The sequence below is a fragment of the Melitaea cinxia genome, chromosome 6, assembly GCF_905220565.1.
Source record: "Melitaea cinxia chromosome 6, ilMelCinx1.1, whole genome shotgun sequence".
Classification (NCBI taxonomy): domain Eukaryota; kingdom Metazoa; phylum Arthropoda; class Insecta; order Lepidoptera; family Nymphalidae; genus Melitaea; species Melitaea cinxia.
In genome coordinates, this window is record NC_059399.1 from 17,496,352 (window position 1) to 17,511,195 (window position 14,844).

Below are 14,844 nucleotides of genomic sequence, written 5' to 3' on the forward strand. Positions count from 1 at the left end.
GTCACCGCTCCATGATGGGGAGTTTTTAGGGGTATCATTTATAAAAGTATTTTTAGGGATTTTTACTACAAATATTTTTTTTTAGTGTTTATTTCAAAATAAGCAAAAAAAAGTGTAATAGAATATGCCCTGGGATAATCCAATCTAGCCAGTAGTGAATTATATTCATTTTGATATATACTGCCTTAGCAACATCTAGTGCGATTGCTTGTTACTAAGAAAGCAGAAATAAATAAAATGCGAGGTTAAACTGCGTTTAAGTTTACTACAAATACGTTGATTATTATTAGTTATTTGCTTGTTCAATTCGTACGTTTATCAGCAAATCATTCGTTAAAATATCTAATATTAGAGATAAAAAAGTATTGTCAAATATATACTATATGTTTAATGATATTATACTATTTATTAATTATTTTTAATGTATTATTTATTTAAAAATATTTAATTATTCATTTTATAAACAATAAAAAAAAATAGTGGGGTTCCCTAGTAATTGTAAAGACTTTAGGGGTTTTTGATTGGGGAATTTAGGGGGATAATTTTTGAGAGTTGGCAACAACGGCTCCGGGTCATCACTATTCACTATCACCGATGACAGTGACATAACCATTTGTCGTATTAATGTTAGTAATAAAAATATTACATTTCGTGTTTAGTTTTTTCCTTAATGTTAATAAATCGAAGACTTAAAAACGTGCATTAATTGTAAATGAATCAGTAATTCGTAAATGTTAATTAAAGAAATCAATCTAATGAGTAAAAACTTGGCAACAAAAATTCAATGTAACAGCTTAATTAAAAATTATTTTCTTGAGAAGTTTTTAACTGTGTATTATTTTATCAACTGATAAACTAGTGCTATTGTGTACGTAAGCCAGTGACGTGTTTCTATTTTCTTACTTTTTTTATATAGTTCCCACATACTTAAGTAAACAAATAGTGGTGATATAAAAACGAACCTCAAATTAATTTAAGAGTTACGTTACTTTCAAACAGGTATCACATGGTCAAGATGTTCTTAAGTATATTAAAACAATTTCCTAGGTTTTGAGCTAGTAGGTTACTAATGTATTTGTATTGTTTGGTCCTAATACCATCCATACCAGAGCTCGTATGGTCAAGATTATTTAGCGTGTATTTATAAATATTTTTTATTTTATTTTTATATACAAAAATTAAAAACAAAAATTATTAAACAAAGATAAAACTATTAAATTACTATTTAAATATGGCTTGGTTACAAAGAAACATATTCAAAAAGATAATTTTTAATTTTAGGTCCTTTGCTACTTCAAAAACAATGGTAAGTTACCTTATCAGATTTCTAATACTTTATTATAGTATTTTTTTTATCAAAAATATTTGTTCTAAATTGATAACTTGAATTAATGAATATGGTATACTTTTATTGTATACCACAGATTATAAATAAAAAAAGGCTTACAGCCAATATATATTAAAAAAATATCTCTCAAAGCAACATCTTCCAATCAACACAGGCAGGTTGGCAAAGGACACTGTAAAAAAAATATAGGTGTGCAAGGCTATGTTCAATTAAAATTAATATTAATATAAATATTATATAAGAGAGGTCCATAAATTACATGAGGTATTTTTTTTTAATTTGTCCCTCCCTCCCCCCGTGGTGAGATGTTGTGAGATTTTATTCAACCCCCCTCCCCCAACCCCCAATCTCACGTGAGATTTTTCAAAATGTGGGTTTCTTACGTAAACGCGTTAGATTGTTATTGAAATTATTTTCTTTCGAACGAATTAGTGAATGATCTTAATCGTATTACGATTACGCTTAAGATTAAATCTTAAGCATGTACAATCTGGATTAAATGGACCAAAATAGTATAATTCTTTTTTGTTTCAATCAGAAAAAAATTGCGTGATATCTTCCCTCTTTCCAACGTAAGATTACATGAGATTTGTATCTACCCCCTCCCCCCATTAAACATCTCACGTATTTTATGAACGCCCCTAACCAATAATAAAATTTGACTTTTGATAATGTAATTTTACATTGAATACATAATATGTTTTAAAAAGTTATTTTATATTACCAAATAATATTTAATGTTACCAAAAAGGTTGTTTATATAACTATATTAAGTAATTTATGTTTTTAGTCAAACCCAGTAGTAACAATTCGAGAAGGCAAGCTACGAGGTGCAGTAAAAGATTTGCTAGACGGATCTAAATACTATAGTTTCAAAGGAATCCCGTATGCTCAACCTCCTGTTGGAAAACTGAGATTTAAGGTGAGACTATGTTATGGAAAAAGTTAAACAGTTCATAATATGGTATGAAAAATATTGATATCATTAAAGACAAAGAGTCTACATGTTTTTCTTATGTTAATATCTGTGATTCTTTTTCTATTAGGTCAACAAATTAATAAATGAATCAATATTGAAAAAAAACTGTATCAACATCAAGTATTATCCAGTAGCACAAAATTCCATTCACCATTTGACTAATTTCAGTCATTTTCTTTTTTTTTTTTTTCTTCTATTCATTTCGTACAGTACAAATATTAAAGTAGTAAATACAGTAAATCTTTATAAAAAGCAAAATATATGTACGATACCGCCTGTAATATCCCACTATTAGTCATAAGCCACTCTTTGCACGTAGGAGAAGGATTGGATTAATTCACCGTACTGCTCTACTGCGGGTTAGCGGATATCCGTACTATGAATAACGATCGCCATCAGGTATTTATGATGACAACCGTGACCGATAGCTTAAGATGCTCTCCGAGGCACAACAACCTCATTATTTAGTCACACTGTAAATGATACATACATAATAATTAATTATCTTTATTTGTTAGACTCTTTTGATAAAATTATTTTATGGCTTTATCTCAATTGTTTTGGACGGTACATAGTTTCACAACTTCAAAATTTAAATTTTTTTATGTAAAAATTTATCATTAATAGATTTAAATTGTATACTTATAATTAGGTACAGAATTATTTTGCGTGGTCACTTTTGCAAGTTTATCAATGCGTGGTTCTTTTAAATATAATAATTAATTTAATTATAGATAATTTTATATATTTTTAAATTAATTTATCTATCAACACAACAAACTTGTACTCATTAGGTATATGTGGATACCCTGTTTCTCATTTTAAATTTATACGTCTGTAAGATTTTCATAAATTCAAATTTTTATTTCAAGGCGCCTCTGCCATTAAAGCCATGGAATGGAGTCTTAGATGCGATAGAACATGGTCCAGTGTGTCCTCAAAATGATCTCATAACTCAAGAAAAAATAGATGGCAGTGAAAATTGTCTATTTCTAAACGTTTATACCAAATCCCTGAAACCAGATTCAAAAATACCTGTCATGGTTTTCATTCACGGCGGTGGTTTTGCATCAGGGTCTGGAAATACCGACATGTACGGTCCGGAGTTTTTAATCCACCATGATGTTGTTCTAGTGACTATTAACTATAGATTGGAAGTATTCGGATTTTTATGTCTCGATATTCCAGAAGTGCCGGGAAATGCTGGTTTAAAAGACCAAGTCGCTGCACTTCAGTGGGTTAAAAATAATGCTGGCCAGTTTGGAGGTGATCCAGAAAATATTACGATTTTTGGAGAAAGTGCCGGCGGAGCGTCAGTCACTTACCATATGTTATCGCCCATGTCTAAAGGACTGTTTCATAAGGCTATATCTCAAAGTGGAGCATGCCTAGCTAGTTGGGCACACCAAACAAATGGCAAAGAAAGAGCTTTCAAAGTTGGTAAACATTTAGGAAAAGAAACAAACGATCCATATGAACTTCTCGATTTCCTACAGAGCGTACCGTCTGATAAACTAATATCAATTGGTTTCCACGTAAGAACAAAAGACGAAAGGCTTAAGGAAATACCTTTGATTTTCACACCTGTTGTCGAAAAGTTTTCGAATTCAGAGGCGTTTCTGACCGAAAATCCTGTTGACATATTAACAGTGGGCAGATTTAACAAAGTCCCGCTTATGGCAGGGTATAATACCGCAGAAGGGCTAGTATTTGTATTGCCTGAATTGAGAAAACTAGAAATTAAAAATAAGTTTCCATCACACTTTTTACCTCAACAGTTAATGGAGAGTATATCAGAAGAGAAAGCCTTAGAATTTGGTAGTCGATTGAAACAATTCTATTTTGATAACGAAGAAATAACAGAAGATAGCATGAAAATTTTATCCGACTTATTGGCAGACCGATATATAATTTACCCGGTTCATAGATTTGTTAATTTTTATGCGGAGCATTGTAAATCAATTTTCATGTACAGATTTAATTTAAGCACGAATTTAAATTTCTTGAAAACAATGTTGGGTTTCGAAGCTGAAGAAGGAGCTAGTCACGGTGACGATATGTTTTATATGTTTAAGAGCAGTTTGACCGATGATAAATTCAAAGAAAACGAGAAACTAATGGAATATGTAAATTTGATTACGACACTCTGGACTGATTTTGCTAAATATGGGTATTTTTTTTTTTTTTTTGTATATTTTTAGTCACTTGATGTTAAAACTTGAGAGATATCGTATAATTAAGATTTAAAAAAAAACTTTTACAAAGCTGTATGTTAGAAAAATAATTAAAAGTAAATGGGTCATGTCGATTATGTCGCCAAAGAATGAACATAATTACAAATATTAAAAATTCAACTTGAATGAAAATGATTTTCCTTAATATTGTCTTACTTTTTCAGAAATCCCACTCCAGATAATAGATGGAATGTAAAATGGACGCCGTACACAAAATCGAATAAAGAGTATTTTAATATAGATGAAAAGTTGTCTATGAGAAAAAGTGGTGAACAGGATCGTATGGAATTTTGGGACAAGATTTACATTGAGGCGGGACTTCCCGCTAGTAGTAAAAGTAATTTGTAAATACACAGGCCGTGACTCGCATTAATGCACGAAATATGCTCAAACCTTATTTTCCTAAAAATATAAATCCTAGGTTTAAGTTTTTTTTATTTATTCTATGTTATTTTGAATTACGACTTACTACTAAGACCCATAGAGATGTCATATCGTATGACGCATCGACGATGATCGTTCATATCGAAGACCAAAGAATAAGACCCATTTTCTTCCGGCATGAGGTAAGACAGGGAGATGTAATATCACAGAAACTGTTCATCACTGTGCTGGAGGACGTCTTTAAGACCTTGAATTTGGGGGAACGAGGTATCAACGTCAACGGCGAATATATCTCTCACCTTCGTTTCGTCGACGATATCGTCATCTTTATGGGGACGTTGGATGAGTCAGGCCAAATGCTGGCCGGCATGAACGAGTCCTCCCGACAAGTCGGTCTCGGTATGAACTTGGACGAAACGAAAGTTATGTGTAACAACCAAGTCATACCGAGACCGGTTTCGATCGATGGTACCCTTCTCGAAGTTGTTCAGAATTATGTTTACCTAGGCCATACGATCCAACTAGGCCGCAACAACTTCGAGAAGGAGGCCGATACCGATATGGATGACTTTTGTTTAATCGAAAGTTGACGTTTGTCATGTGGTCCCATTTGAATTTGATCGAGATCGGACGATTACTTTTTGAGTAATCTTTGACATCGCGTTTTTACTTGACTATTTTTTCGTCTACTTACGTTGTATTGTCGATGTAATTGAAGCCGGTTTTTTTTTTTCGTTTGCGAGCAAACACAATTATGGAATGGGTTATTAATAATTTATATGTGTTGGGTAATAGGGTATTACTGAAAGGTTTATTAATTTTTAAATGAAAGGATTTTGGTATAAAGATATTATTAACAAAGAATTGTAACAGATTGGCATTACCTATTGTAGTTTTCATTTTTGTTTTTGAATGATTCATTATATTTAATTATTTCTGACTGGTTTGGTTACTATCAAAATATAACTTTGTTTTGTTTTTAATCAAATTGTATATGCGAATTGTACAATATAATGTAGTTTTAAAAACAATAATAATTATTGAATGTAGATTTTACTAAAACAAAGCATTACATATTGCACCTTCGTAGCAACAAAGTCACAATTCAGGACACTTTTTGTTGTCTTTTATTAGGACTTTTTGATAACTTAATATAAACTTTTTAAACTATAGCAAAGAAAGTAAACTATTAATTTTATAAAGATTTTAAACCTAAAACCATAAATAGTAATCCAGAAATGAGGATATAATGCGAAAAAAAAAAATTAAAAGTCCTCTCCTGTAAAATTAAGAAATGAGCTGTTGTGACTTTGTTGCACCGAAGGTGCGATATATTTGGCACGTATATATTTATAAAAAAGGCGCAAGAATTGTTATCTAATTTTAAGTATAATAAAATTTATTATATAGAATTAATTTAGGGTAAATCTCTCTTTGTCTGTGATGGTTAATTATTTAAGTAACATACATTTAAATGGTCAGGTTCAAAAAATCACTAAGTCTTTGCTGCTACTTATGTTGCTGATACTCCGGGGGTATGATTTAGTCATTTTGTCGGACTCGAAAAGTACACTACAGCACGTGGCTCGGTGCACCTCGACCGTTCGAGGATTTCCGATAGCCTACCTTTTCTGCAAAATTTAAATATATTATTAAAAATTAATTATAATATTAAATCTCCTATTCTTTTTTAAGAATAAAAAAAACGATGTAACAAATTCGTGGATCTTAAATAGTAATTACAACAGTAAAAATTAGGGGTATTTTAGAATAAAACATCTGAGGACTCCTTTCAATTGAGGAAAATACGAAATAATCGATTTCAATTGGGATAAATACCATTAAACTTAGGATTTTTTATCTGGAGACATATAACTTGGCGAAAATAATACACTTGGTAGACTAAGTTTATGCCCTTGACTTCGCTTACGTAAAAATCCGATAAAGAAACAACGACAAATAAAAACACGCTTAGTTTGAAACAGCTATAAACAATATTTCATTTTTGAAGTAAACTCCCAATTTTCTTCTTCTTTTTCTTAAAGTTAATGGCTTTCAACTCCCAAATTTAAAAAGGAATACAGAAAACTTTGAACTTGACATTTGACACCAATGGACCCCTCTAATAGACTGTGGACTTAGAGATTTCTTGGCCATTTGACTTTTTTTTTTTTGTTCAAAATACAAAAAACACATAGTTAAAACTTATACATAAGCCTGCCACGAAAACTTACAAGAGCTTATCAGTAGGCCATTCGTTTTATTGTATTTTATACCAAATAAACAACTATTTAATTTACGATTTCTTTTATTTTCGTCCATCTTCACGATTCAGTCTGTAACACCACGCTGCTGAGCATTGAGCTCTTTATCGTTGGCGGATATAATACCTACTATGAGTAAAGATCGATATCAGGTGTACATGATAACAAGCGGAACAGACAACTGAACGTGCTATCCGAGGCACGGTGGGGAGACCCACAAGGACAGACAACCAAACCGGAAAGAAATATTTATAAAAATACAAATATCCATCCGGAGCGGGAATCGAACCCTTAAACCGCCGGTGCTTAGCCGCGTATATGGCACATGCACCACTACACCAGAGCTGTCATTCTTCTTCTCATTATCTCATTACAGCCTATACAGTCCACTGCTGGACATAGGCCTCCACAAGTTTACGCCAAAAATAACGTAAACTCATGTGTTTTGCCCATAGTCACCACGCTGGGCAGGCTTCTTGCAATTTGATAATTGCTTCAAAATATATGACAAACTTGTTATATGAAATACCATTATAGGTCAGATATCAGTAACCGGTGAAGTGAGACCAAGGGTACAATTAGAAAACTTAATTATAAACAAAATGTAGAATATACCTACCTACAAATTGATATAATTAATAAATAATACTCAGGACTTAACTGTTTTTCTAAAGTAATTTTTATTAAGGTAGGAGACAGCAGGATATCATGCACTAAATCTGAAGTAGCCCGTCTGGGGAAATACTTCAACTTTACAGATCAAAGCTAAAGAGGTGTAGAGCTAATAGCTAAGAAGAAACGAAGAGAAAATCAAGTTACTATTTTTTAAATTGTAAATACCTACATCGCTTAGTATTTATTTAGTTAGGTACATGTCCCGTATGAAATCCATTAACAAATTAATTATTATTATTGCTCTATATTCTTAGTTGACTTCTTTCAAATGCGATTTTTCATATTTTGTATTAATGGACAAAATTTCCAAATCTGGCAACATTACCCAAGTACAAAAATTAAAAAACTTTGTTTACAGTTTACACGTTTAAAAACTATATATAAGTATGTTTTATTATTTATTTACATTTGTCTAATAATACAACTGATTGTTTCAAGATTATTTATGTGGTCATATTAAGGAAAAACATCACACGTTCTTTACACTTTCAATTACTCAGTTGATCGGTAACAAGGAATATAGTACTCTCTACCGAGAGATCGGTAAAGTGGTCAGCTTACGCGGTAGTTCTCATATAATACAAATTTAAGTTTTAAATTTATTTACTTTGCACAACAACAATATTTAATAATGTTTCGCTTACATTATTTAATTGTAATCGTGCTTTGTTTACAAATACCTTTTACCGTCTCAATGAAACATCAAGTGAGTTATTTTTAGTACTATATTTATTCATCAGTGTTAGATATCATTCATTTAAGTGGAATTGACTTGTCAATATTTACTAAGCCTATATCGAAATATAGTGCTGAAATGAGGGCAATAATAAATATGGTGCCTAGGCACAAAAAAAGATCATACGGGTGTAGCCACATACTAATATAATATATTATTCGTACAAGTAAATAAAATTTAAGACATAAAAGACTAAATTTTTATACTGATTTTGTGAGTGGTGTGTATTTTTTTTTTCTTTACAATATTAGATAAATTAGTCCACCATGTGTTTGTGCTTTATTTTGTTACCGCGCAAAATTTACACTAACTGTAAATTAATATTTGGTATTCCATACATTGCATTCGCGCGAGTAAAATTACTACGGTGTAATGTTAAATAATTTTTCAAAGGCGCATTTATTGAAACTCGCATCTCGCAAAGCAAATGTCTAGTTACTGGATATACAACAATTTTTTTTATTATTTTTCTATTTTTTTATTAGCTATCCGAATACGAATTAGGTACTTTAAATACTTGTAATTGTAGTTCGTTATTAGTAATTATTTCGCTTGTAACTTAAGAAAAAGTAGGATAGAATTAATAGGATACATTTTATACTTATTTACTTTTTTTAAATGTAGGATGAACCAATAGTTACAGTTAAGGAAGGAAAGATAAAAGGTTCCTTGGGCAGTTTAGTTGATGGATCACCTTACTACAGTTTCAAAGGAATCCCATACGCCAGGCCACCTATTGGAAATCTTCGATTTAAGGTAACGTCAAAGAAAAATGTTAGTAATATGTAATAACTGATTTATAAAAAGTGTAGCGTAAGTGTGTCAAGGTTGTGTATAATTTTAAAAACTTGGATGTATTTTGTGCTAATTATATGTATGTATCAGGCTCTAAACTTATCAATGCACGGATAACAAACGTGACGAATGGATTGTGCTCTACGACGCAAGATAAGGAAATTAAAGAGACATACAGTCAAGACAGAAAAAAATCTTTATTACAAATGAAAGCTAAAATATCAATTGAACTCACAACTTCTAGCGTTGTGATATTTTTTTCGAACATCATTATCACTTCAACCTATCGCAGTCCACTGCTGGACATAAGCCTCCACAAGTTCGCGCCAATATGGCGTAAACTCATATGTGTTGCCATAGTCACCACGCAGGCGGGTTGGTGACCGTAGGGCTAGCTTTGTCGCACCGAAGACGCTGATACCCGTATTCGGCCTCTGTATTTCAAAGCCAGCAGTTAGATGGTTATCCCGCCATCGGTCGGCTTTTTAAGTTTAAGTAATGGTAGTGGAAAACTGTGTTTCGAACCTCTACAACAGAAAATTGTTATTGATTGATTAAAATGCAATAGCTAAAATCGTGTTGATGGTAGGTATATGGCGTTGGTATACAAGTTCGAACATACAAAATTTTCAGTTATATAATTAGTTTAGATAACATACTCATTAAATTTCCTATTAGGGCATAGTACTTATTGTGATATTAATTTCAGGCACCATTACCACCCCAACCTTGGAAAGGAATACGTGAAGCAGTGAATTTTGGTCCAAGTTGTACGCAGTTTAACGTTACATACCAAGGCGAGGAAGATTGTTTATTTATAAACGTATATACGAAATCTTTGAACGAACATGCTAAGATACCTGTTATGGTATTTATCTATGGAGGATCATTCACCCAAGGGTCTAGCGACTTTTTTCTGCCTGACTTTCTATTACAACACGATGTTATGTTGGTCACTTTTAATTATAGGCTAGAAGTGCTTGGTTTTTTGTCCCTAGAGACACGCGAGGTTCCTGGAAATGCAGCGATGAAGGATCAAGTAGCTGCACTTCGTTGGGTTAGGGAAAATATAGCTCAATTTGGAGGTGATCCAAATAGTGTCACTTTATTTGGTGAAAGTGCAGGTGCGTCTTGTGTTTCATTGCATCTGCTATCTCCAATGTCGAAAGGCCTCTTTCATAGAGCTATAGCCCAAAGTGGAACGTATAATTTAGTAGAAGTAGCTTCCGGTGCAAAGGAAAGAGCTTTCCGTGCAGGAAAAGTTCTGGGAATTGAAACTAGCGATGTTCAAGAGCTGCTCAATTACTTCAGAAGCTTAAACGCGTATTCACTTACTAATTTAACCTTCGCGACTTTCACACCAGATGAAGTTTACAGAGGACTCCCAGTTAAATTTTTACCAGTCGTTGAGAAGAAATTTCCTCATGTGGAGGCATTTATCGAAGAGGAGCCAGAAAAGATTCTCCTCGAGGGTAAAGCGAATAGAGTACCACTAATGATTGGATACAATTCTGGCGAAGGTCTAATACTAGTTAAATACCATGCTGCGAGGATAGATGCATACAATAAAGAACCTTCTTACTATGTTCCAAAAGAACTGGTTGAAAGAATTACAGAAACTCAATTAAAAGATTTTGGCGATAGAATCAAAAGATTCTATGTTGGCAATAGAAATATAACTGAAAACGATTTAAATGCAATACGTGACTTACAAACTGATATCAATTTCGCGTATAATGCTCATAGGTTTGCACATTTGTACACAGATTTTGATTCTACCTATTTTTACTCGTTCAACCTAGTCACTGAGTTGAACGTTATAAAAAATTCTCTAGGTCTGACTGATTTAAAGGGTGCTAGTCACGGGGATGAACTTTTCTACTTATTTTATAATTATTTAAATAAAAATGCTTACCAAAACAATCGAAAATTGAGAGATGTTGTGTACAGAGTTACGAAGATGTGGACAGATTTTGCTAAGACAGGGTGAGTATTATACAGAACAACTTTTTGTGTTTGATTTAAAATTTATTATTTTTTGCTTTCTTAAAATTTTAACAGTCTGTCAATCAGTCTGTTAGAGGCAGTTCATATTTACATGGTAGGTATTCTGTAGATAAACTTTAATAACATTCATACGAAATTAGATAATTTATACTTACACTAGCTGACCCCGCAAACGTTGTTTGCCATATATGTTATTAACCTTCCTTGATCCCCCCCCCCCCCCCCCATTATAACATAGGGGTATGAAAAATAGATGTAACCAATATGCACACAAAAGTTCATGAGAATCGGTCAAGCCGTTTCGGAGGAGTTTAACTACAAACACCGTAACACAAGAATTTTATATATTAGATCATTATGTTTATTAAGAACTTTGTCTATTTCTAACTTTTGTGTATGTATATTACGCGTGCACTATACACAAAATAAGTTTCATTCAGAATTTGTCTTACTACGTATTTCGATTCTATTGTTGATCGTGTAATATTAGATTATAAAATAATCGATCTCTGAATCATTCTTGTGAAATTAAATAATTTTCCGTATTAGAACTGGTAGTATGTAGCTTCTTAAATAGCACCTTTTTAAAATAAACAAATGAATCTCTTCAGTTTTACAATAATTCGTTTAAACATAGGTACGTGTTTAGTAATTGTACCATAATAAGTATATTTCCACGAATAACTTTTGATAAACAACATGACACAACATGCAATGCGTTATTGACGCAGACAGGTGAAACAATATTGTGTATGTATGTAGTTAATCTATATTTCAAGGATAAAATATTTTCCTTAACATTTACTACATGAAATCAGTAAGATGGGCTTTTTGTTGATTCATTGAACGTTCACCTAAATCAAGTTGGAACGGGTTTTTACTGTTGCATAATATATAATTACGTTGTTAATGGCTAAACCGTTAATGTTATTACTTTGATTTGTCATAAAATAAAATTATATTTTTGTTTCATATAGACATATATTTATTACTATTGCAAATGTATACGATAATTTTAATGAATGTCTACTAGAAAAGCTATTTTTTGTAACGTGTGCACTTTTTCTTGGAGTAAAACTTTTTTACGCACGCTTGACTTGGGTAGTAAACTGGTGAATGCGTGACGAGAGCGTTACGAAAAGTGTGATGGGTGAGGCGCAAGGAAATTGAGAGGGAGATAGAAAGAGAGAGAGAGTTACGTTTCGTATATTACTATAGGGGCAACTAAAGAAGTTATACTTCAGTTTTGAGGTCTAAAGCATACTCATTTTTTTTCTTGATAAAGGCGTCCAACACCGGACAACAGTCTAGGAGCCGTTTGGGAACCTTACACGACAAAAGGAAAAGAATATTTTAATATAGAAGAACCTTTATCATTAGGACATTATGCAGATGAAAGAAGAATGGAATTTTGGGATCAACTTTACGCAGAAGCTGGCCTTCCTCATATATCTAAAAATTTATAAATGGATATGTACTTACTACCTATTTGTAGAGAACTTGAAATTGATATTTGTTACATAAATAAAAAAGTAATACGTATTGTCGTGTGTTATTTATATCGACAACGGCCCTGCATTCCTTTTTAATCATAATGTATTACTAACATAAATTTCACCAGAAAAATTAGTATTTAATTTAATGAAAATAACACAGTTGTAGCAAAATGCATGTTAAAATTGTAGTAATAGAAAAATCATAAACTAATATATTTTAAATATCAATACGCTAAGGTTAAGATATTTGCCTCCCATTTTAGAAAAAAAAAAAAAAACTCACAGCTACTCCACATAAATTGTATATCATTTTATAGACAATTTCTTGCTCTACCGGTATCAACAACTAAAACGTTTATTATTGCTTTTGTTTTTGTAAATTAATTAATTATTAAAATTATATATATATATATAAATAACGGCTTTAATTTTGAAACAACGTCAACATGATTGACGGTCGGTAATTTTTTTACTTATTTAGTGCGAATTATTCGCAAGGGTATTGCTAGCATATGTTAATAGAATATTAATATTCTAATAAAATGTTTATTGTAATATACCTAATATTAACATCTTGATCTTGTTTCAAGTTAAATAAACTCATAAATTGATTTTAAAAAAAGAAACACTTGACTTTTATGCTGCTTAACTCATTCCAACTAAAATGTAACTGGTTGATGACAGTGGCTTGTTACAAGTCTCTTTATGAATAAAATAAGTGCGTTTGCTAGCAAAGGAAAAAAAAACGAATTTCAATTACGTCTACAAGTAAAACAACGTAAGTAGACGAAAAATATTAACAAACGCCACTACGATTTTCGAAGGTTCCCTCGAATTCTCTGGGATGCCAGCATCAGATCCTAATTTTCTTATCATGGTTTCGTTATTGAAATATTTCCTTTCCAACAAAAAAAGAATCATCAAAATCGGTTCATAACCGACGAAGCTATCTGGGAACACGTAAAAAAATATATAGGTCGAATTGAGAAACCTCTTCTTTTTTATGTCGGCTAAAAAGTCGGCTACAAAATAAAAATAATTGTTCTGAGTAAAGTTGGTTATTACTTAATACAAGAAGCATTGCAAGAGCATTGGCGACTTAATTGACACAACTCCTGGGGCTCCAGGGCTCCCCAGGAGCTCAAGCTTCTTTACTTACCACAGCAAGTGTCTGTTTGTAATGATTAAAATATTTACATCAGTTGATTTTTAACTTTAATTCCAATATAATTTTTTACTGAAAATTTTTACGACACATAATTCAATAATCGCTATACTATAAAACGTTATTCGCAAATTTATTTCAATTGTAAAATAAAATACTTAAAGCAATGAAACCTAAATAAAGGCCATAGCTTTTTCGGTAAATTGAATATCGAGTTTTTTTTTTAATTCGAGCTAGTAATTTCTCAGATTAACGCTTTAAACAAACAAACTTTTTAGCTTCTATCAGTATAGATAAAGATTAAACAAACTTGCCTAAAATCCTATTCTAACGATTTTAAAATATTATTTGACTTATTTTATTAATGATTTGACGTGTGTATTTGTAATTTCTATATTAACTATTTTTTCATTTATAAATCGTTAAAAAAATCATATATCGTAGATTACAATTAAGGCATCAGTCAACTGATAAAAAGATTTGGGAAAGTTTAGATAAGGTAAGGGTAACATCGCAATGTCAAATGTTAATCTTGAAGTTCTAGTACTAGTAGGTACGAATTTTAAAAAAAATGCTATGATACATACAATTATTAAATGCTAGAAGAAATTTCTGATAGTATTTTACAAAATTGTTACTACTAAGTGTATTTCCAAGTTTTATCTATATGTAATTATGATAGTTTTATTAATTATTTGAAGCAGAATTGGAATTCCAAACATTAAGGAAAAGTTTGACACAAACAAGTAACTATTAGGTAC

At 31.6% G+C, this 14,844-nt stretch overlaps 2 protein-coding genes across 2 annotated transcripts; both read left to right on the forward strand.

The window, feature by feature from the left end:
- The first annotated feature begins 574 nt into the window (after nucleotides 1-574).
- Nucleotides 575-4,988, forward strand: LOC123654694 (juvenile hormone esterase-like). The gene is made up of 5 exons (XM_045590585.1): nucleotides 575-626; nucleotides 1,282-1,306; nucleotides 2,139-2,270; nucleotides 3,200-4,497; nucleotides 4,726-4,988. Coding segments are annotated over exons 1-5 (1,641 nt in total). The 5' UTR covers nucleotides 575-624; the 3' UTR covers nucleotides 4,910-4,988.
- Nucleotides 4,989-8,563: 3,575 nt separating this feature from the next.
- On the forward strand, nucleotides 8,564-12,964 carry LOC123654440 (esterase FE4-like). The gene is made up of 4 exons (XM_045590344.1): nucleotides 8,564-8,590; nucleotides 9,245-9,376; nucleotides 10,125-11,401; nucleotides 12,708-12,964. Exons 1-4 carry the CDS (start codon nucleotides 8,579-8,581, stop codon nucleotides 12,886-12,888), a joined length of 1,602 nt encoding a protein of 533 aa, XP_045446300.1. The 5' UTR covers nucleotides 8,564-8,578; the 3' UTR covers nucleotides 12,889-12,964.
- The last annotated feature ends 1,880 nt before the right edge of the window (nucleotides 12,965-14,844 follow it).

Bases quoted from the DNA above. Each gene is read 5' to 3' on its own strand.
- LOC123654694 (XM_045590585.1), top strand. The intron at 1,307-2,138 runs GTAAGTTACCTT...TTATGTTTTTAG, and splicing joins TTGCTACTTCAAAAACAATG to TCAAACCCAGTAGTAACAAT. The intron at 2,271-3,199 runs GTGAGACTATGT...TTTTATTTCAAG, and splicing joins TTGGAAAACTGAGATTTAAG to GCGCCTCTGCCATTAAAGCC.
- LOC123654440 (XM_045590344.1), top strand. The intron at 9,377-10,124 runs GTAACGTCAAAG...TATTAATTTCAG, and splicing joins TTGGAAATCTTCGATTTAAG to GCACCATTACCACCCCAACC. The intron at 11,402-12,707 runs GTGAGTATTATA...TTCTTGATAAAG, and splicing joins ACAGATTTTGCTAAGACAGG to GCGTCCAACACCGGACAACA.